This window comes from Manacus candei, unplaced genomic scaffold, assembly GCF_025592945.1.
Source record: "Manacus candei isolate 608988 ecotype Guabito, Panama unplaced genomic scaffold, ASM2559294v1 h1tg000014l, whole genome shotgun sequence".
Taxonomy (NCBI): Eukaryota; Metazoa; Chordata; class Aves; order Passeriformes; family Pipridae; genus Manacus; species Manacus candei.
In genome coordinates, this window is record NW_026138062.1 from 55,377,667 (window position 1) to 55,401,013 (window position 23,347).

Sequence of the window (23,347 nt, forward strand, 5' to 3'; positions counted from 1 at the left end):
TTGAACAGATATGTAAAAGTACAGTGATGAAGGTATGACAGAAATAATCTCAAAGCTAATGTTGTGGTTTGTGATTTTTTATTTTCTACCCGTAGAATGGAATTCTAAATAGTTTATTTTTGTCTTTTTAATATAATTAGATTTGGAAAACCTAGGTGGTTTTCCTAGTTAGGTGAGCCTTCTCCCAAGTGTGTTGCCAGTTTTTATGGATTTACACAAGTGCCTTGTATTAAATTTTGCTTATAATTTTTAGATGTAACGGAACTTAATTCTCCTGGAAAGCCATGACATTACCAATTAAATAAAAACAGTGTTCGTCTTTGCAAAAGAGTAGGGAAAAGAAAAATATTAATGTGCTTGTCTTTCCTTCAGCAATTAAATAATTTTGTTTAGTGTTCAGTTTCATCTGAGTTAGTCCTGAAGTTTTTTCTAACTAAGTAATGTGACATACCCTGCTATTGGTAATGGAATAATCTGTGAAGTTCATTCGCTTTCCCACTTAGTAGAGAGGCTTATCAGGATAAGAGTCTTCACTTAAATTATGTTAACCATCTGAAGAGAGCATACATTATTAACAACTTATTCAATTTATTTCAACGATTTATTTCATTACTACACAGTATTTACTCTCTAAGTCATGTGGTAACATTATTTCATTATTTGTTCTGCTGCTGATGTAATGGAGTGCTCTCACTGTTTTGTAGCTGAAGAGATAAAAAAACTCCGGAAACAGTTGGATGAACTGCAAAAGGAAAATGGGAGATACATCGAACTACTGAAAGCAAATGATATTTGCCTGTATGATGACCCTACAATCCACTGGAAAGGAAATCTCAAAAATGCAAAGGTCTCAGTTGTTATTCCCAGTGATCAGGTTCAAAAGAACATCATTGTCTATTCTAATGGGAGTCAACCCAATGGAAATAACCAAGGAGCACCTGTCCAGGGAATAACGTTTAATGTTGGTCATAATTTACAAAAGCAAACAGCCAATGTTGTGCCAGTTCAGAGAACTTGCAACATAGTGACTCCTGTGACGATTGCTGGTATTTATCCCACAGAAAATAAGCCATGGTCTCAGCCTACAGTTTCTCCGCTGGCATCTGCTCAGACAGCTCCAGCAGGGCACATTCTTGAGCTTTCCACTCCGGAGAGTGAGCAAGGTGTGCTCACCAGTGCTGCTGCGAGCTCACAGAGTGCATCTCAGTCTGGGACAGAACAGGAATTACAGTGTTCTTCAAGTAATGCACCACAGAATGATCAAAATCTCCCCAAAAGTAAAAATAATGAGGAGGTCACCAAACCAACAAAGAAAACGCTCCTGCAGGGAATCAGCCTTCCTTCCAGTGCCTCTGTGGAAGCCTCCCAAGTTCAACAGGTGAATGCAACTTGCTCAGATACAAACAATTCCAGTGACCTCCAGGAAAGCTGTGTCATTTCAGCCACAGACACAGCTTGTGTGCCACCTGTGAGACTGTCTACTGCAGATAGCTTTTCCTCTGTAAATGTCCTCAAAAGCACAGACGTAGTGAGCAGTGCTGGAGTGCCTGCGACTTCTGCAGCAGAAGGAGTTAATAAGGCTGTGACAGCAATAAGCACTCTGGCTGCCAGTCCCTTAGAGAACTGCTGGTCTTTTTCAGGCTCTTCAGGTGTTGGCACTTCAGACTTGAAAAATATGAGTAGCCTTACACGGATGCCTTCAACTGGAAACACGCAGACCACGTGGACCACTTTGCAGCTGGCGGGAAATACTGTCCAGCCACTAAGCCAAACGCCATCTGGTATAATGACTGCACTACTAAACGAGCCAGCTAATGGTGCTGGTACTGTGTCTTCTGCTCAGAGCAGGCCTTTGACTACCAGTATCAGTTTGAATGCTTCTCTGCCTGGGGATGGCCAGGCAGCTGAACAGATTGTAGTTACCTTGCCCTCATGCCCACCCTTACCTATGCAGCCTTTAATCAGCCAGCCACAGGTTAAAACTCAGGCTGCAGGAAATATCCTTCCATTAAATTCAGCTATGCAGGTGATTCAGATGGCTCAGCCAGTCGCGTCAGCTGTTACAGGAGCACCAGCTAACCAGAATGTCATCATTCTCCAGCCTCCAAACCCCACTCCGTGCCCTCCGATTGTGAGAGCAGAAGTTCCCAGCCAAAATGTTAGTCAGCAAATTGTAATTATACAGGCTGCTAATCAGAATCCTCTTCCCCTCCTCTCTGCTCAGCCTTCTGCTTCTGTAAGAGTTCCTGTAAACGGGCCGACTGCAGTTGCGAACTCTAGCAGCTCCATGCAAAATGCTTCTCTTCCACAGACTTTTGGAGGGAAACACCTTGTCCATATATTACCAAGACCATCTTCTTTGCCATCTTCTAGCTCTACGCAAACATTTTCAGTTACAATGTCCAGTCAACAGCATCCTCAGACTATCTCATTAAATGGGCAGCTTTTTGCATTGCAGCCTGTGATGTCCTCATCTGGAGCTTCAAATCAAGCCCCTATGCAAATTATTCAACCCACCACCAGCGAAGACCCAAATACCAATGTTGCCCTCAATACATTTGGTGCTTTAGCCAACCTCAATCAAAGCATATCGCAGATGGCTGGGCAGAGCTGCTTACACTTGTCTCTCAGCCACCCCACCAATCCCGCAACCATCAATAACCAGATTGCCACAGTTAATTGTGTGTCATTACCAACTTCTGTGGCATCTTCAGTGCCTGCAGAGGTTTCAGTACTAACCAGTGCATCTAATTCAATAAATGCTTCCCCCAAAAAGCCATCTGCTGGCTTGCCATCCAGTGCAAAATCAAAAAGGACAAACAAAAAGCCGAGTACGAAGAAACAGCAAGCAGTCAATAATAAAGTGTCTTGCCCAGCAGTTCCTTGCAAAGATGCAGGGAAGGTGGACTGTGTTCCTGTGGAAACAGTGGCAAAGCATTCAAATGGTGAAGGGCTGCTTGAAAACACTCCAGCAGTATCTCAAGCTGTAACTACATCACAGGCAAGCGGTGTGGCAGCATCGAGTGGTGTCAGCATTTCTGACTCTCATTCCAAAGAGACTGCAAGCTCTGAACAGGCAGTGAAAATGCCCTCTGTTCCCGAGCTGAGCTCAGCAGAGACACCTGCTTCTTCACCACTGGAGTCCGTGGTGCCAGAGCAGCTGCCACTTGTCCCCTCGGCTCCCAAAGATGCTGCTCCTTGCCAGCAGGCACCTGGACCTCAGAACCACCCACCAACTGTCTCTGCCTTGTCGGAGTCTCCCAAACCTTGTGAACCCCCCAGCACCTTAACATCCTCTTGTAGTGAAGCACAGGTGACACAGTCTCAGGTTGCTGGGACATCAGCAGCACAGAGCAGCACAGCAAGTTCCAAGGCAGGAATGATTTCGGAATCTTGCAACATTGAGCAGGATTCTTCAGTGGTAATGCAAGATGCAGACTTGTTAGAAGGACAGGGTCTGACCAAAATGCTGTCTGATCTCACAAAAGAAAGAACAGCTGTGGAAAAAACCTCTTCATTTACTGTTCAGGGCGAGCATTCTAATTTTCCTATGGAAAACTCCAAATCAGCAGAATCAAATGGTGATTTGCCCGAGAAGCAGGAACTCTTGCTAATGAACTCTGAAGGTGACACTCTCTCCCAGCATCACTCGTGCATCTCTGATCCAGAAGTAGTCAGTGCTTCCCTTATTGCTAGCAGGCAGGCAGACTCCCCGATGTCAACCAGCTCTGGCAGCAGTCGAGGCTTCTCAGTTGCATCTATGTTGCCAGACACCACCAGAGAAGATGTCACAAGCAGCACGTCAACCAGTACCTGTAACAGCTGCACATTTTCAGAACAGACTGACATTGTAGCTCTTGCAGCCAGAGCTATTTTTGACCAGGAAAACCTTGAGAAAGGTGGAGGAGGAATACAGGTTAACACGAGGGATGCTGTCTCTAAGTCAGCTGAGGTTGCACCGCTGGAGAGAGAGCAACAGCCTTTTAAACCTCAGTCAGTGAAAGAAAACAATGCAGGGCCGTTGGAAGCGGCACCAAACAAATTTGGTGCTCACGATACAGCACCAGCAAGTGTTGATAGGCAGGTTGAAAAGCCAAGCTGCTCCGTAGGAGGTGTGGAAACATCGAACCCTTCTTTGCAGATTTCCACCTCCCAGACACCAAGCATAACCAGTCTAAGCGTCAATAATCTAATACACCAGAGTCGCATTGTCCATCCCCTGGTGAGTTGCTCAAGTTTATCCCAGCCTTCAGAGCCTGCAAGTGTCCCTGCAACTGTGAGCCTCTCCCTTCCATCTAGCACATATATCAATCAGTCTCCGGGACCCGCTATGATGAGTGAATATGCTCAGGAACAACTGAATGCCATTAGGGCAAGCACCATGCAGGCTCCCCAGCTGCAGGAGTCACACTTGAAGCATCAGAGTCATGAAGGTCGCAAAGACTCAGCCAAGCGGGCCGTTCAAGATGACCTTCTGCTTTCTACAGCAAAGAGGCAAAAGCAGTGCCAGACAGCACCCATAAGGCTTGAGGGGATGGCATTGATGAACCGGACACCAGAGAGTATTGCTGATCAAACACAGATGCTGGTCAGTCAGATTCCTCCTAATTCTTCCAATTCGGTGGTGTCAGTAAGCAATCAAGGACACGCTGATGGTCTCAATAGGTTATTTCCATCCAATAGCAATTTTGTAACACCAGCTTTGAGGCAAACTGAGGTTCAGTGTGGTTCTCAGCCATCAATTTCAGAGCAGCCAGGCCAGTCAGGGCAGCACTTGCAGCCAATTCAACACGTTCCTTCTCAAGGCATCTCTCACCTTCACAGTAATCACCCATACTTAAAGCAACAGCAGGCTGGTCAGTTAAGAGAGAGGCACCACTTGTATCAGCTGCAGCACCACGTCACTCACGGGGAAAACTCAGTCCACTCTCAACCCCACAGTGTCCACCAACAGCGAACAATACAGCAGGAGGTGCAGATGCAAAAGAAAAGGAATCTCATCCAGGGAACACAAGCCACACAGCTTTCCCTACAGCAGAAACACCATGGAAGTGATCAAACACGGCAAAAGGGTGGTCAGCCTCATCCTCACCACCAACAAATGCAGCAGCAGATGCAGCAGCACTTCGGAGCTTCCCAGCCTGAAAAGAACTGTGAAAATCCTGCAACAAGCAGAAACCACCATAACCACCCCCAGAGCCATATAAATCAGGATATTATGCATCAGCAGCAACAAGATGTTAGCAGCAGGCAGCAAGGTTCCGCTTCTGAACATGTTTCAGGGCACAATCAGATGCAAAGACTTATGACCTCAAGGGGCTTAGAGCAGCAAATGGTGTCCCAGGCAAGCATCGTAACCAGACCATCAGATATGGCATGCACCCCTCACAGGCAGGAAAGAAACAGAGTTTCCAGCTACTCTGCTGAGGCCCTCATTGGGAAAACGCCCTCTAATTCAGAGCAGAGAATAGGAATATCTCTTCAAGGCCCTAGGGTTTCTGACCAGCTTGAAATGAGAAGTTATCTTGATGTTTCTAGAAATAAGGGGTTGGCAATTCATAATATGCAGGGCCGCTTATCTGTTGACCACACAGTTGGCTCAGATGTGCAGCGTCTTTCTGATTGCCAAACATTTAAGCCCTCTGGACCCAATCAACAACCAACGGGCAATTTCGATGTTCAGGCTTCAAGAAACAGTGAAATTGGCAATTCTGTGTCATCCCTCAGGGGCATGCAGTCGCAAGCGTTCCGAATCGGTCAAAATACTGGGCCTTCCATAGAGAGACAGAAGAGACTGCCCTACCAGCCAGTACAGGGTATTCCAACGGGGAATACACTGCCATCAAGGGAAAACGAAAACACGTGCCACCAAAGTTTCATGCAGAGTTTGCTCGCCCCTCACCTTGGAGATCAAGTTAGTGGAAGCCAAAGATCAATCCCAGAACATCAAAGGAACACACAGTGTGGCGCCTCCTCCACAATAGAGTACAACTGTCCCCCAGCGCGAGAGAGCGTCCACATCCGAAGAGACGGTGATGGCCAGAGTAGGGAAAGCTGTGACATGTCTATCGGGGCAATTAACACAAGGAACAGTTCTTTGACTATTCCTTTTTCGAGTTCTTCTTCCTCGGGAGATATTCAGGGTCGCAATACAAGCCCAAACATCTCTGTGCAGAAGTCCAATCCCATGAGGATGACAGACAGTCATGGAACTAAGAGCCACATGAATACGCCCGTTTCTAGCAACATGCATGGAGTCGTGAGGCCAACTCACCCTCACCCTGCAGTTTCTCACGGAAATGGTGAGCAAGGGCAGCCTTCTGTTCGTCAGCCAAATTCTTCAGTTACTCAACGGTCAAGACATCCTCTGCAAGACAATGGAGGTTCTAAAATACGTCAACCTGAAAGGAATCGATCTGGAAATCAAAGACATGGAAATGTTTTTGACCCTAGTCTTCCCCATCTTCCCCTGTCCACCAGTGGCAGTATGATCCTTGGGCGCCAGCAGTCCGCAATAGAAAAAAGAGGAAGCATTGTCCGATTTATGTCTGATGGCCCTCAAGTGTCTAACGATAACACAGCCCCTGACCAACATACTCTCTCTCAGAATTTTGGATTCCCTTTTATTCCAGAGGGTGGCATGAATCCACCAATAAATGCCAACGCCTCTTTCATCCCACCAGTCACTCAACCTAGTGCCACTCGAACACCAGCTCTAATCCCAGTTGATCCTCAGAATACACTGCCGTCCTTCTATCCACCTTACTCTCCTGCCCACCCTACCCTCTCCAATGACATTTCTATCCCTTACTTTCCCAATCAAATGTTTCCTAACCCAAGCACAGAGAAGCCAAGTAGTGGAAGTTTAAACAATCGATTTGGATCCATTTTGTCTCCTCCCAGGCCTGTTGGTTTTGCTCAGCCAAGTTTTCCTTTGCTTCCAGATATGCCGCCAATGCACATGACCAACACGTCGCACTTATCCAATTTTAACTTAACGTCTTTGTTTCCAGAAATAGCCACAGCTCTTCCTCCAGATGGTTCAGCAATGTCGCCTTTGCTTTCCATTGCAAACACATCTGCTTCAGATTCTTCCAAGCAGTCCTCAAACCGACCTGCACACAACATAAGCCATATTTTAGGTCATGACTGCAGCTCAGCTGTATGAAAACCAATAGACTGACTTCTAGTCTGATGTGTTGTTTATATATTTAAGAAGAAGAGAGTGGAGACCATTCATAGCATCACTGTTTATTTGCCTAAATGTATGTATATGGGTACTTTCTGTATTTATATACATGTTGTATTTCCACCCACCTTACTAACTCTAAAGCACCAGTGCCTAAAGCAATGCTTACTTACTAGTAAACAGTAAGGATGCAACATCAAGAGCTGTGCAAATATTGGTTGTTGATTTTCCAACAATCAAGTTTGATGTCCGATTGTTCCAAGGTAAGGGCCGCCCTCAGTAATACATGGATGTAAAGAAAGGAGTGAGAGCATCCGTACGGGAGAGAGGAAACAAGTGCTACAGGTGTCATTTTGTTTCTGATATGTTTACCTGAAACTGCAGAGGAACTTGAAATGGCTTGGGTTTCTCTGTTGTAAAATATCTTCAGGAGCCTCAACACAAGTCAAGTCTGTGTTAACCCAGTGTTAATTGAAAAAGGCATTTGTTGTGCAGCTTTTGTCTGTTTTAAGCTTGCCATATGCACTTGATTTAAAGCTGACTTTACCTGGTTAAAATTACTATGTGTTCACATGGTCAGCAGTTAAAAATACTGTTTTAGAAAATTCAGATCTCTTTAACCTATAACTTTCCATTTCTAAGAAGAATTTGCTTGGATCTGTTTTAGCAGTGGCTTCAGTTACTGCTGAACTCAGTCAATGTTTTAACGTAGCTTACGACTCTTTCTAGTGCAGTCAGCAGAGACAGCAGCTGTGTTTGTTGCTATTTCATTGTTCATTGCCGCAGGTTACCTCAGGGTGTGTTCTGTACCTTGGTTAGCACCTTCTTAATGTCCTTTTCTTTTTTTCCCCCTCTCCTTTTCTTTGGCCCATGCTCAAACACCAGCTTTCTGGTTTCTGTGAGTGACAGCCCGACAGCCCTTTGTTGTACCAGGCAGCACATGGGAGGAGGACTGAGCTTATGGCATCCCACAAAATGAGTGGGGATCCTTGGGGGCAGTGTTCACTTGATATTGCTGACCAGATCGAGCCCGAGTTATTATCAGTACTCTGCACTTGAATGCACCTTTTATCTAAACCTGTGTGATTGTGGCTGAAGGAGGAACATGGATGTGTTGAGAGTGAAACATACCAGGAAGACATTGGGATTTGTGCACCACAAGGAAGGACAACGTGTTTGTTCATGTGTGAGATATGGAGTGAATGTGTGTGCACTGGCTGAGTCTCCAGTATTTTCACAAATTTCAGTCCCATTTCTTTTAAAGGAAAGGGAAGAGCTAGGTAAATTTTATTTATTTAATGGCTCTGCACTGTGCTTTTTCTTCAAACAAGGCAGAAATATTTGTCTTTTATTTTTATGTGCTTGGAAATACCATTCTGTGTTTGATTCTTCAAATAACATAGTAACTTCAGGTTCCCTTGTATGCAATCCTCCCCCTACCAGCTGTAGAGTGACAAAACCTGCTCCAGGGCCTCTCCTCTGGGCAGGGTAAGCTTGAAATGCTTGTGTGTTGCCCACCAGCACATTGTCTTGCTGCTCCTGGGACCTGTCACAGGCCCCTGGTGAGGGCATGGGGAGGCGCAGGCTCCCTGGGATTTTGTTTTATTATGGTTTGGGGTTTTTTTCTTTGAAAGGTGGAAAGGAAGATATTCCTCCATCTCTTAAGAACAGGACACTCAAAGACAGACCCGAAACATTTTTCCATAGATTGACTTCCCAGATGTTGTTTTTGCTAAGCCCTTTTCCACTGGTCCAGAAAAGTAAGGAGGCTTTGACATGAAAAATAATTGGGCTTTGTCTGTAGTCTGTCCTAACAGTGTCTCTGCTCTTGTAACCTGTGGTCTGATGTTTTCCTGCAAGGTGAAGTAAAATGGTTCTGATTCTGATTGGGAATCACTTTTTAATTCAGATGGAGCTTATCTTAGGACACTAAATCTAAGTGGTGCATCAGTTCTCTGTGTTTCTTAAAAATAATAGATTGCATATTTATTTCAGTTCACGGCTTATCTCTGCCTAAGTGTAGTTACCAATGGAGTGGCAGCCACTGGGCTGTGCAGAGAGCAGGAAGGTTAGGAATGAGTCGGTCCTCAGGCTCAAGCTGACTAAGCCAACTGCAGGTCTGGGTGTTCTGTGGTGAGACCCTTGATCAAATTGATTTCCTTAATGCAGTAGCTCTCAAAGGGGCTGCCTCAACTGGTGAAATGAGTTCCATAACAGTGAGTGGTTCCATGGTTTCTGGATGATAAATACACGGGGATCAAAGCAGCAGCCACACTGTGTGTTACATGTTTGTCTGGACTCTGAGGGGGGAGGCAAACCCGCCATTCTTGCTCTCTTCAAATGGCATTGTGTGTGCAGTGGTGGGTTTGGCTTTCAAGACAAACTAGTGAAAAATTAAGCCCTGGCTTCTTTTCATATAAAGATGCTAATCCTTCTCATTCCAAACATTCGCACAGTACCACATTAGTTTTCTCTGCTGAGAAAACTACATTACTTCATATCTGTGAAAACTGGAAGGACCTTATCAACTTATACCTGTTGCAACACTTCAATGTCCACAGATCCATTTGGCTGGATAGGATTCATTCCAGAGTACTGAAGAAGCAATCAGGACATATGGCAGGACCCCACTTGATCATCTACCAAAGGTCTGGGGAGGTCCCTACTGACAGGAAGGTAGCCAACCTTATTCTAATGTGTAGAAAGGGTATGAGGGAAGAACCCAGGGAAGTACAGACTGTGAGTCTAACTGTAGTTCCTGGGAAAATTATGGAGATTATACCGGGTACTGTTGAAACGAGTTTAAAGAATATTGCAGTCATCAGGCACAGTCAGCATGGGTTCACAAAGGGAAAGTCCTATCCAGCCAATTTGATATCCTTTTATGATAAGGTCACCCGCTTAGTGGGTGAACAGAAAGTGGGGCATGGAATGTTTCTGGATTTTAGCAAGGCTTTTGATACCATCCCTCACAGCATCCATCTGGACAAGCTGTCCAGCTGTGGGATGAGCAGGTTCATGGTGTGCTGGGTGAAGAACGGGCTGAAGGGCAGAGCTCAAAGGGCTGTAGTGAATGGCGCTAGATCTGGCTGATGAACAGCCACCAGCAGTGTTCCTAAGGGCTCAGTTCCAGGGGTAGTCCTGTCCAATGTATTTATCACTGATCTGGATGTAGGAGTTGAACACACCATTGGCAGGTTTGCTGATGATACCAAACTGAGAGGAGCTGTTGACAGATGCTTTGCAGAGGGATCTGAATAGATTGGAGCCTTGGACTGTGACTAATGGGATGACATTTAATAAGTTCAAGTGCCAGATTCTGCACATGGGACAAAGTAACACCAGGCACAAGTATAAATAGGGAGAGGAGTGGCTGGAGAGCGCCCTGCAGAGCGGGCCCTGGGGGTGGTGGTGGGCAGCAGCTCAGTGTGAGTCAGCAGTGTGCCTGGGCAGCCCCAAGGGAAAACCTGGCAAATCCTGGGGAGTATCAAACACGGCGTCATCAGCCAGTGAGAGGGAGGGGAACATCCCACTGTGCTCAGTGTTGGCGTGGCCTCACATGGAGTGCTGGGTGCAGTTCTGAGCTTCACCATTTCAGAGGGGTGTGAAGGTCCTGGAATGAATCCAAAGGAGCACAAAGCTGGTGGAAGGGCTGGCAGGTGTGTCCTGTGAGGAGCAGCTGAAGGCTCTGGGCTTGTCTGCTCTGGAGAGACAGAGACTGAGGCTCATCCTTATCACTCTGTGCAGCTCCCTGAGGAGAACAGAGGGAGGTGCTGATCCCTTCTCCCTGGGATCTATTGACAGGACACATGGGAATGACTCAAAGGGGCAACAAGGGACGTTCAGACTGGACATCAGGAAGGGTGGTCAGACAGTGGAACAGGCTTCCTGGAGAGGTGGTCGATGTCCCAAGCCATTGCTGTTTAAGAGGCATTTGGACAATGCCCTTAATAACATGCTTTGACTTCTAGTCAGCCCTGAAGGGATCAGGCAGTTGGACTATTCTATTCTCTTATTCCTTTATGTTGATTTCACTATTAATTTTACTGGTGGTGTGTCAAGGTTAAATGCAATCCTGAGTATTCATGATAGAATATGTCAGCTGTGGTTTTGTTTTGGTTTTTTCATGCTGTACATCATTTCTGAAGCAGTAACTGTGTCAGTAACTTTCAACCCTTTTCTGTTTACAAAGACGACCAAAAATAGCACCCTTGTTCACCTGTAGTGCAGGTAGTCGCGGCATGGGCATTCCAACCATATGAAGACTATTGCCATTTTGCAGGAACTGCACAATTTTGTGGTGTGTGGCTCAAAAGTAACTACTGTGTGACCCTTGGTCTTCTCCAGAGGATTGTACCTTGCAGTGTTGACAGGGCATGGCGATTCCTGTGTAGTCACCACACCACTTTGTCATCCTTCTCAGGGCTTTTTCTGAACCCTGCTGAGACCAGGATGGAGAAATATTTCATTCCCCTCCTTGAACATGGCAATTTCTGTTGAAGTTCAACCACATACCTGTGTGAGTCTTTTTACATGCCATAAGTGATGCTAAATGATCCTGTGGCCCTGGTGTGGGATCAGGAAGGCTGCTGTGAAGAGAAAGGTAGGCAGACCACTCGCTGAGAGCTTTGTATGGACACATTCGTCCAAATTCTGGTATTTGCACTGCAGACTGGCTTTTAGATAACTTTATTAAAGAAAGATTGGCTCTGTTGTGCAGTCTTTTGGTCTAATTGCCTGTCCAAGATGGGCTTTGAATGCTGAATCTGACCTGGTCCGCTGGTTTGAGATCAGCCTGTGCATTTCAGCTTCTCTTGTTCATTCTCTTCTGCCTTCAGGAAGAACAGTGGAGGGACTGGATATTTCACATCAAAAGAGAGGGAATTAGATGTTAAGTAATTTCTGTTAGATTTTAATTATTAAATTGCTTTGGGTTTTTTCCTTGTCACCATAAATTAATCCCACCTGCCATTCCATATCGACCAGCCTTCTTGCACTTAGTTGGGAAGGTCAGTTTGTGCCACTGACAGGTCAGTGGCTCAGTTCCTTTCGCAGGGCTCTGCTCTCAGGAAGAGGAGCAATTGCAACATCTTTACCATGGAGTGGAAACAATTGCTTCTTTATTTTTCCTTTCTCCTACCCTTGAACCTGTTGTGTTTAGCTATCGGGTTGATGAGGCTCATTTTACCTCAATCTGTGCCTGGGAGAGTAGTTTGAAAAAAGAGCTTCTGTAAGTTTTGCAGATTGAATGATTTTGTTTTACTTGTTATAACAATTTGATAAGCAAATACATGTTCTTCAGCAAACATCTATGACAACAGTTAGTTACCTTTTTCTCCTAAGAATTACCTGTTCTCTTGGTTTTCAAGATATATTTGTAAAAGACTATACTTGGAAAAGTTGCAATTTGTTAGCCTGAGAATGCCATTTTCTCTTCCATAATATGTTTTTGAAGGTTACTTATATTAAGACGGGGTTTGTTTTGGCTTTGAAGGAAGGAAAAATACTCAGTATTGCTTAATTTAGCAAAATAGGCAGTGGAAGGGAAAGGTTGGGCACTACCTCTGGGGTGAGATTGCCACAGCTGACAAGCATTGTGTGGCTGTGGCTTTCAGCTTGGCCTAAATGACTTCAACAAATAGTACTGGGCTGGATTGCATGTATGTCAGTGTAGTCCATGATCAATCCCTTAAGCAGCCTAGGAATAAGAACAGAGACCGGCTAAGTTGAAAGCAGGCAATAAAATAGTATTAATACTGCATTAATATTTATACACCTTTTCATTGAGAGAAAAGACCTCATTTAAGAACAGCTAAGGGAAATGAGAACTGAAGTGATTTGAGCTGGTGGCTGAGCCTTACTGGAATGGATTTTCCAGCTCCTGCTCCCAGCTCCAGTCACTATGGTGCTGCCCAGGTGGAAGAGCACCTCTCTGAAAAAAAATAAATACTGTGCTAGTCCAGAGCCTCCTGAATTTTGCACAGATTTCCTACTGCACTTTAAAGCTGCGCTGGTGCTGCTGTGGTTGGTGACTGTAGTGCTGTTGCAGGAAACAGATTGTGTGGCAGGGCAACGGTAGAGGGCATTGCTGGAGAAAATGGGCCATTTCATTACTTCTGGTCTCCTGCTGTCTTTTTACGTTATTCTGAGGTACTTGTGCAGCCCTGGTTCCAGGACTCCGTCACAAACTCATGCTGTTTCTGGATGACTGAGTGTAGTCAGCTTTTGCCATTCCCCTAATAAGTTTCATGCTCATCACTTTAATAATGATCCCACTTTAACTGGCAAGACAGAATAGCATTGAGTCTATTTATAACAAATCAGTCAAATTTGGGTTGTTTTCTGATACAGTGCTATAAGGAGCTCCACTCTTTATCATCACCTGGCCTGTTATTGTCCACCACTGGTCCTTTCTCCCGCTGCCATGATCCAGCATGGGTAGCAGTCTCATGGACAAGAGTGCCAGTGCAGAGACAGGTTTGCGTGTGAGGGTGTTTTCAACTTCTACTGCCTCTGCAATACCAAGTAAATCTAAAACCTCAGAGCACCAACACTTTATTGCCACTAGTTACACTGAGAGCAAGTTACTCTATGAACTGGTGAAAGATGCAGTGGAGTTTTTTGGTCATGACAATACAAATTCATATTCTCTCTGCAAACAAACTCTGCTTAGTTACACAAAAGCCATTTATTACATACTGATACCAGTTTTTATGAGATAAATTTAAAAAAAAAAAAGGCATTTCTTTCTGCCACACCAAAATTATCTTTACAAGCAGGTTTCCAAGTTTGCAATATGTGCTGCTGTTCCAGCAATCACAAGTGTGAAACAGTGGAGCTCATGGTGGGTTGGGCCCTGTTCCTGCCTGCTCACTGTGAGAAGGGAAGCAAATACGGATTTTGCCACAGGAGATTAATCAAAGATGCTGTTGCCCTCCACCGTGTAAATTATTTATATTCAGTCCAGAGTTTTCTGCTGTGCTTCTGTTTTATACAGCTGTAAATGACTTGGATACAGTCCCAGTGGAAAGTCCTTACTATTTTGTAATGGAAAAAAGGAACTCTGCAGTAGAAATCTATAATGAATGAACAGGAACATCATCTTCCAATTGTAAATAAGATCTTACTCTGTTTATTTTGACATCTTTTTACAAACAAATGTGTTACATTCAGGTGTAAATATCCCAAACCATGATCTTGTTCAGAGCTCTGAGATTTCTATTGTTAAATGTAATACTTTGTTTAATAGTTGTAATAATTATTTGTATAGATATGAACATAATAGTATTTTATTAAAAAAAAGAGAAAAACACTCTTTGGATACTGTGTTCTTGTTGATACAGCTTCTTTCCACATGGAAAGTCATGCCATTCACTCTTCAAGAGAGGCAAAAATAAAAGTTTTGGGAATTTACAGTTACAGTTTTCCAGTGATGTATATTCTCTGCATAGACCAGAGTTATGCACTGCATTATTTGGAGTTATAAAACTACACAATTCAGAAGAAACATACTGATAATGAAGTATCAAAATAGTGCATGGCAGGTGCTGTCCTTGCCCAGGTGACAGTGCTTACTGAGTTGAGATACAGCTTTGGCTTTATATAATGCTTCTCATCACAGCCTGCTGCATTGGTTTTGAAGTGCTCTAAGACAGTACTTTTGTCACAGTTTGAAGCTAAAGGATGTGGTTTGTATGAGAGCAGTACAGAGATGTTGCAAGGTAAAGTAAAGGTGTTTTTGGGAGGCTGCAACAGAAGTTGACAGAAATACTATGAAACAATTGTCTTCAGGGGCTCCAGAAAAACTTGCTTGTAAAGATCAAAATTCTCACAGACACGGAAGATGCCTGTACGAAAGGCCTTAGTGGTTTTTTTTAATTAAAGTTTAGTATTAAAACAGAGGACCTTCTATTTTGCTACTTCAGTGACAGCCAGTATGTGTAGTTCATTCAGAGCAGAGGGGAGGGGAAACAGGATACAAGGCAGGTGAATACCTCCAAGGATGGGCTGGTGGGTGCCCTCACTGCTGGCTAGCTGCCACAGGTGCAGGTGCTTCTGCTTGTGGGAGATGCAGCAGGGCTCCACGAGGCCCCAGCAATGCCCCTGGGGCAAGGAGGTCCTGCTTGGCCACCCTCTGGCATTCCTTGGCCCTGAGAGCTGCCAGGGCATCCTTGGGCCTGACGGGCTCATACAAGCGCTTGGTGTGGCCACCTGCACATAAGGAAAACCACAGATAAAAGCACAAGTGAAACTGGCTCAATGTTTCTTCTCTCGTCTTAAGCCAGAGGTGGAGCATAGCCAGGGGCTGCGTACCTCAGTCTCAAACAGACCCTGCAAGTGTCCTGGATAAACTCAGTATCCCTCTCTTGCTGTCATTGATAACTGCCCCTCCACTCTCCCCGCCCCAGCATCTACACAGGTGCTGCTGATTTAATAGGCTCAAAATCTACTTGTGGACAAGTTCACCTTTCTCCTAAAACTGTGCCTTCCCCTTTCACAATGCAGAGTACTCCCCCTGCCTTGGCTGTCTTCAGCCAGCCCAGAGGTTTGAGTGGTAATTGTAAGACTGTCAGCTCACCTGACCCCACTAGTTTTCCTAACCTCTGAGTGGGTGTTAGTGTTATGGAGAAAGAAGCTATTTCTTTCTCCCTTGTGTTGTACTGGGTAGAACAACAACTTTATCTACATTTCCCAAGAAAACAAGGAATATATGGAATATAAGGGGTTTTAATATAAGTTTTTTACAATGAGAGCAATAAAAAACTGGAACAGGTGGCAGATGCCCTGTCCCTGGAAACATTCAAGGGCAGGGTAGATGTAACCTAGCTTTGAGCAACCTGGTCCAGTGGGGGGTGTCCCTGCCCAGGGCAGGAGTGTTGGAACTAAATGACTTTGAAAGGTCCTTTCCAACCCAAACCATTCCATGATTCAGTGATAACGTTCTATCCACCTCCTCTTTGTGGCTTAAGGCAACAGAGCTGTGGGAAAGGGGAGACACCCTTCAGGTGCTAGGAGCTGTGAAAAGAGAAGAGCAAGGCAGAGGCAAGAGACAGGTCACATTGCTACAGGGGAGGTAAAGCAGAAGCTGCTCAGCAGCAACTTTCTGGCCATGCACCACCCAAAATCATCTGACCCATCTGCAGCACTGCACTGGCTTTTACTTGGGAAAATGTTTAGAGGCCTGGGGAAGGTGTTGCAGAAGGTGTAACCCAAATGATACAGAGCTGAGTGTTAGCAGCTCTTTTTCTTGCAAAAACAGCAAACAAAGCTCATGATTTGGCAAATAAGCCTGAGTATTGAATAACCAACTGCAATAACACCTGGCCAGGTGTTCCTGGGCTGGTACAGCTTCCATAATGTATAGAGAAGTACTCTGGCAGCCACTTCCAGCCAGACCAGCTCCTGCTTCCTTCAAGCTCCTCACAGCCCCTACCATAAGATGAGGAGGGGATTCACCAGAAAAGTGAACCATTTGTTTCCCTTCAGGAGTTGTGACAGCAGTTTATGCTGAGCATGTGATGGGGGAAGCAGGGACCCCACTACTGGCCTGCAGGCAGCAGAAAGGCCCCCCTACCTCCTAACACAATTCCAAGATGCTGCTCTGCTTTTCTCCCTTTACACCTCTGCTCCTTAGTGAGCAGAGAAAGGTGAGAAAACAATGACCTGCAAATCATGGAATGAGGGTCCCCCACCTATCCAGCAAGCTGTTCTTCCTTTCCCAAGGGCAATGGCCTGGACAAGGACAGCAGGACTCAAGCTGCATTCCAGGTCCAAGGGCTACACAGCCAAGTGTGACCAGGACAGCTGGGAGGCACAGAGCTGCCCGGGTGCCCAGCCAGACCCGCCAGCAGCCGGAGGGATCCCTGGAGCAGTCGGGTGAGGCTGGGCTCTGCAGCCACTAGGTGGGAGAACTGAAGTACAAACAGAAACCAGCAGGCAGGGCAAAGCTAAGAGGAAGTTTTAAAAAGTGATGCATCATGCTGGAAGCACAGAAGCAGCAGGGAGACGATTCTAACCTTTCCTCCCATCTCTCAGGCTTGAGGTGCCTTTCCTTGTATTTAATTTCTTTCATGGTTTTCTTGCTAGTTCTGTGCTGTTCTCCAGCCTTCTCCAACCTCTCTCTCCCTCACTGTTACTGCCTTACCCTGCATATACTGTGTTCCATCTCTGCTTAGCTCAGCGAGCCCATATGTTGTTCTACCTCCTACACTGAGCCTTCCAACTGCTGTTCAACGTTAGTTTTTTCTCACATTCCAGTTTGAAGATAACCAGCTTCCTGGCTAGAAACAAATATGAGCTTGGAGCAAGGTCTGAGACTACAGATTATGAAAGACACTGGGAGAAATAATATATTTTATGAAAATGTGTGTCCAACACTGCACAGATTTGGGGGCACACAAGCCCTTCTTCAGTCTGGCACAGCACTGGGGGCTCCTATAGCGGCCCTTGCATTTGCAAGGAGGGCAGCACAGAGCACATGTTATAAAAACAGTGTCAGGTCAAACATTCCTGGATACAGAAGCCCCGGTGGTTCCATCTGCCCAGCATGTTTCTAACCATGCTGGCAGAGCACCACAGTCCCACACAGAGTCCCCCATGGGGGCAGCTCAGTCTTGCTGCACTCAGCAGTAAGGATTTGGGTTGTTTGGGTTTTGTTTGTTTCATGGTTCTTTTGCACCCCAGACTTCTTGGCAGTCCTTCCTTATGGGAAGAAAAAGGAAGCTGCAGGCAAGCCCAAGTAGCTAATATTGGATTCAGACATTTAAGATGCACCAAGAACATATGGCAGGGCTGCAGGGTGGCTGAATGGAAAATGTGAACTATGCTCAGCTTGATACTTCTCTGCTGATGCTACTCAGACAAAAACAAGTGTCGTCCCCTTCCCTGCAGCCTCTGCTGATACTGTTAAGCAAGAGAAGTTCATGCTTTACAACAAGCCTGAGAAAGCTACCCGTTTCCAAGATGAAACATTCACAACTCCATCTGCATGGCAAACCTGTGAGTCACGCCCAAAGCACTGTCATACAACACAGCACACCAGGACCACCTCCACCTTCTTCATTTCTGGCACACCCTGCCTGAAACACCTCCAGAGCGGCAACAGCTCTGCTTGGGAAGGTAACAGGTAGCAGCCACTTGTGTCATTCCTCCTCCAGCCCTCTCCCACCCTGCCAAAGGGACTACACTGACAAGAGTGTCTGCTCTTCACTCTATTTAGTCTCACAAAGGCAATTGTAAGAGAACAAGCAGGTCATCTGCACCTATGCTCAAGAAACGTCTGTGACAGTCCCAAGGATGACAGCAGCTGTGTGACACCACTGGGCACCCTTCTGCCCCAGCTGCTCTCCTTGCTCCTGCTGAGAGCTGGAGTAAGAAGAATTCACATCAACCTGCAGAGCAGGGAACCAGGAACATCCATTTTATTGACAGTCTTGACAATCTCCAACTTAGAAAAAAATAAAAATCAGCTGGTGCAAAACTTTTCAAGGAGATACAGACCCTCAGAGTAAAACATTACCATAGTTGTTTGCTTTAGTAAGCAGAAGTAGAATGAAACCTTCCCATCACTGGGTACATGCACATACACTGAAGCAAAAATGCTCAGACAATGGCACGAATAAGGACAGCAGGCCTGAAAGAACACTTTTTAATTCAAAATTAGCAAAACAGGTCCCATATTTAGATGCAAGGTCTGAAATAATTCACACCTCATTCTTGTTTTTTAAACAACCAAGAAATTAGAAACAACGCAGAAGCCATTTAAAAACTTATTTCAGATGCAGCAAAGTTTGACAAGAAAGTTTGGCCCAGATCTTTAGCTGAAGAGCTCAACCCCAACTGTCCCCAAACCTCTTCCACACTCCCAGTCCATAAGGGAACCTGCTTTGCCAAGTTTGTCCAAAACAGACTCATTGAAGGAGAAAGTCTGAGGTTGCTGGATGACATGCCTCTTCCACCTTGCCCCTTTGGCAAGGCAGGCAGTAGGAGCCAAGGGGCTGCCAAAGAGCTGCCCAGCATGCAAGGTTGTGGCTTTGCTGCGCCATCTCTTTCAGGTTTGCTTGAGGACAGCACTTCTAGTGCCCTGAGAGACCATCACGCTGACAAGAGCCAGCACCAGAGCTGCCAAAGGAAGTGTGGCTGTTCAACAGGAGTGAGTGAGAGCCTTCAGGAGCAAGGTAGGAGGCTCTGGCAGAGCACGCATCGGCAGCTCTAAGTCCACCATCTCCCTCCAACACCACAGTCTTGTTACCATGGCTCCCCACCAGCTACCAGAGGAGTCTCTCCAACAAAATGAAGAAAAGAAGAAAACTGTCCCCCCACTGCCACCTCAGTTTGGAGTCCTTTGCTCCCTCGGTGGCTGCAGGACAGGAACCAAATGCTCTCCCTGTGCTGCTGAAAGGACTCTCTGAGGGCAGCAGCCTGCAGGGTACAGGCATCAGCTCCCAGTGCAGGAGGAGCAGCATTGCACTTCTCAAGCCTGCCCACCAGAGAGGAAGCGGAGCACATCAGCAGGAAGGAATGGAAGCAAAGGTCTCAAACACACCTCCCTCCTGTTTCCTCCCCCCTCACTGGCTCCAGCACCCACTGCACCTGTGAGCCAGAGGGCTGTGCACTGGCCTTGGCTGCTGGGTCGTGCCTGCCCCAGAGGATGCGGTGGGAAAGGAGTAAACGTCGTCTTCCCTTCTGGTCCTGCCTCAGTTACCACAGCACCCCTTCATGCTTGCTGTGGGATCCAGCTCCCCTGCTCCTACTGTGTTGTTCGCCACGGAAGCAGGCTCATTCCCCACAGATACCAGTGGCCCAGTGCCTTTGGCTGAGCAGTTTGGGACGCCCCTGCGCCCCGTCCCCTGGGGACTCAGAACACCGGGATCTTGTCCCTGCGCACTGTATCCAGGTCATCATCCAGGGTCAGCAGGACCTGAGGAAGAAAGTACAAGGCAGATTCAGGTCTTGCTGGCCAGGCAGCTCTACCTTTCAGACCTTCAGGTCTTGATTTCCTGGGAGGTCTTCCGAAATCCATGATTCACTGGTCACAGCAGCAGCCCCTCAGTTGTCCCACAACAGCTGTGTGACCCACAGCCCCAAAGGGAATTTGAGGCCAAGAGGCATAGGGAGATAAATAAGGCAAAGGAGAAAACATGATCCCTCTGACAAAGAGCATCCCACTGTAAAGGATGTGTGGAGATAGAGCCAAGAAGAGGAGTTTGGGCACCTCTGTGGGGTCCTGGAGCAGTCACAGGTCCATGTGGATGGAGAGGGGCAAGGTGGAAGAGGAGAGGGTGAGGCCATACAGCAGAATGGGAGACTCAGCAAGACTCACCAGAAAGGAGAAGAACAAGGCAGCTGCAGAGAGGAAGTGCCAGACATCATGGTCATCAAAGAAACCCAGCAGGATGCATGGCCGGTTCTTTTCCCGGGACTCTGCTGGAGTCTCCTAGGGGAGCAGGCAGAGGGTCAGCACCTGATACCCACTCAGACAGGGCTCTTGCTGATCACACTGACCCTCTAAAGATCAAGCCATCTTAACCCTCCAAGCAGAACCCAGGAAAAGGTGCTATGCTGGCCAGACATGGGGTGAGGGCAGGCCAGGAATGCAATGTTAGACCTGAAAATGGATCTGGGGCCATAACCCACAGCTGGGGAGAACCCTCTGCTCTCCACATCTGAGGTCCTGCATAGCACAAGCTGCACAGCCTCTACCAGACCACTCTGCAGCAAGCCCCTCACCTCCATGGAGATGGATGTGATATCCCATTAGAAGACATTCAGTCTCCCAGGTCATGGAGAGCCCTCACAATCCCAGGCAAGTTACCCCCCCATTGGCCATCTGCTCCAGGGATAAGTCTTCCATCCAGTACTAGTCACGATTTGCCCAGTTTTGCTTTCAGATCCCCAGCTCGTCCTCTGTCCCCTGGTGAGGACCAGTCACCTCCAGATAACTGGGTCATAAATAGCCTCTACACAGATACATGCATACAGTCATTTTTGGCTCAGCACAGCTTCCCACATTCCCTTCACAGTCTGCTGAAAATAAGCAGCTCTCCACGAGCAGGCCAAGACTCTTCTCCAAAGTACATTTTGTGCAAAACAAACAACAGGAAGGAAAGAGGATGAGACAGAGATGGACAGAAGGACAGTGAAAGGGGAACTTTACCTCCCAGCTGCTGAGGGTCTGGAAGAAGAAGTAGAGGGCAGCTGCCCACACCACTGCTGTGGCCACAATGCAGAACATGGGGATGGGCAGGAGCTTCTCAGAGCTGCGGAGCTGCAGACAGGGACACAGCCTCACAACACACCCTGAGTTCTTCACAAGGGACAGAGCTATACACAGGGCTGACACACCATCTGCACCTGGGAAGGGCTGCCCAACCCAGCCACCCCTGAAATGGCTACACACCATCCCTCCCCAACACCTTGTCCCAGCCTGAACCCCACAACAGCCCCTCCACGTCCCTCTGCAGCACCACAGGAACCCCAGCTGCATCCAGAAAAGAGGCCCATCCCTTCCCCTTTGGAGATAAGCACCCCAGAGACAGCTACAGCTGCCTCCCTCTACCTTCATGATGATGTAGAAAGCCAGATACAGCAGCAGGTTACAGATGAAGATGCCCAGTATGTAGGAGGCAAAGTCTCTGGGCCGATACACGAGCCCAAAGATAGCACTGAGAGAGAGAGAAGAAGGGATATCAGACAGCCTCTTTCACTGGGGACAGGGTACATTCCCAAACTGCCAAGGTACAGCCACCCACTGCCCCACAGACACAGCAACACTGCCCCCAGCCAAGGAAACTCAGCCATGGTCAGCTGCTGAAGCAACTGAGACCACAGAGGACAGTAAAAGGCCCTGGGTTGCTTCCAAACACATCTCACTGGGTAGGAGCTGGCCCCAGACCTATACATTTGGCAGAAAGCATGTCCCTAAGCAGCTTTAGTGAAAAGCAAGAGCCTGGGGCAATGATTTTAGGTCTCATCTAAGAGCTAATACCTCCTTGCTCAGCCAGGCTCTGTGACTAACGAGCGTCTGTCAGGTCTCCTGCACCCTGGCTGTGCCAGAGACTTCCCAGCTACATGGGAAGCAGGTGTACAGCACAGCACAGCACCACAGTACCAAGCCAGCCCTACACAAGCTTGCTTAGAGACGAGCCATGAGACAGCCCCAGCTGAAACACTTAGGGATGCCTCACACTGTTCTGTAGTGCTGCGCTGCATCCTACGGATCTGCCTACTGTCAGCACTCCTCAGATCAAGCTCCCCGCCAAAACATGTCAGAAGGGCCCCAGCACAGGATTATTGCACAGACATCGCTGCATTTTCTCATCACTCCAGGCCCCCTGTGTTCCAGTACTGAATCCTGCTGCCCACGTGCACAAATACACAGGACACCAAGATGTAACTACTTACAAGGACCAGTTGACCAGGTTTCCAACAATGAGCAGCACCATCCTGTCCTGGAGGAAAGGCACTGATGATCATATAAAATCAGAAGGGTATGCAAAAAGAGGCCATTGCCTCAGAAATTCAGGATATCATTATGTGAGGATTTGGAGTCTGGTTCCTGCAAATACACGTGCACCTGGCTCTGTAGTTTGCTCTGTGGGAGCTTTATCAGATGGAAACTGCTCTGACTCTCATAAATTTTAAGAAAGAGTTGCAAGAAGGAGACTGAACATCAAAAAAAGAAAAATCTCAGCACTTAAGGGATCAGTCTCAGGAGGTTCTGCAAATCCTTTGACTACTTCTACTGTTCTTCTAGTTAGATTCTTTCCCTCCCACCGTTTTATAGAAAAAGTACTGCAGAGAGCAAGGACTTGCTTGAAAGACGCAGCAGGGGAAGCTTTGGATAGCATCCCACATGTATTTAGAGACACTTTTTTTCTCCTATCTCACCATTAGCTAGGGAAGCCCTGTAACTACAGCAGGCAGAGGTTTACATTTGTGGGACATGTGCATTTATGCTTACAGCTGCTTTCATGATGTAGCTATTTCAGGCTGGCAAGGCTTACTTCCTGCCTGAGTGGACTTTATTTATTCAGAGGTGGTAGAATAAATAAAAAAGAAAGAAAGAAAAAAGATGCTCATGGATAAAAACCCCATTTGGCTTCAATCCTTAATTAGCACTCTGCGCCAAGAAGAAAGCCATCAGTGGGACACAAGGTA

The 23,347-nt window shown here is 46.7% G+C and overlaps 2 protein-coding genes across 12 annotated transcripts in view; one reads left to right on the plus strand and one right to left on the minus strand.

The window, feature by feature from the left end:
• The window catches only part of USF3 (upstream transcription factor family member 3), a 35,993-nt gene extending 21,492 nt beyond the window's left edge, over positions 1-14,501 (plus strand). For all 9 annotated transcript variants that reach the window (XM_051780330.1, XM_051780327.1, XM_051780332.1 and 6 more), the window contains one exon: positions 705-14,501. In XM_051780330.1, the coding sequence (XP_051636290.1) occupies positions 705-7,168 (6,464 nt within the window). In that variant the 3' untranslated portion in view covers positions 7,169-14,501. The remainder of the gene's footprint in view (positions 1-704) is intronic.
• A 4,091-nt stretch (positions 14,502-18,592) lies between these two features.
• SIDT1 (SID1 transmembrane family member 1) overlaps positions 18,593-23,347 on the minus strand; it is a 42,222-nt gene continuing 37,467 nt past the window's right edge. For 2 of the 3 annotated variants that reach the window (XM_051780335.1, XM_051780334.1), the window contains 5 exons: positions 22,592-22,638; positions 21,747-21,852; positions 21,345-21,455; positions 20,511-20,624; positions 18,593-20,108 (listed from right to left, as the gene is read on the minus strand). In XM_051780335.1, coding sequence (XP_051636295.1) covers positions 20,046-20,108; positions 20,511-20,624; positions 21,345-21,455; positions 21,747-21,852; positions 22,592-22,638 — 441 coding nt within the window. In that variant the 3' untranslated portion in view covers positions 18,593-20,045. Of the gene's footprint in view, positions 20,109-20,314; positions 20,625-21,344; positions 21,456-21,746; positions 21,853-22,591; positions 22,639-23,347 lie in introns of those variants that run through there. The other variant, XM_051780333.1, reaches the window with a different exon arrangement.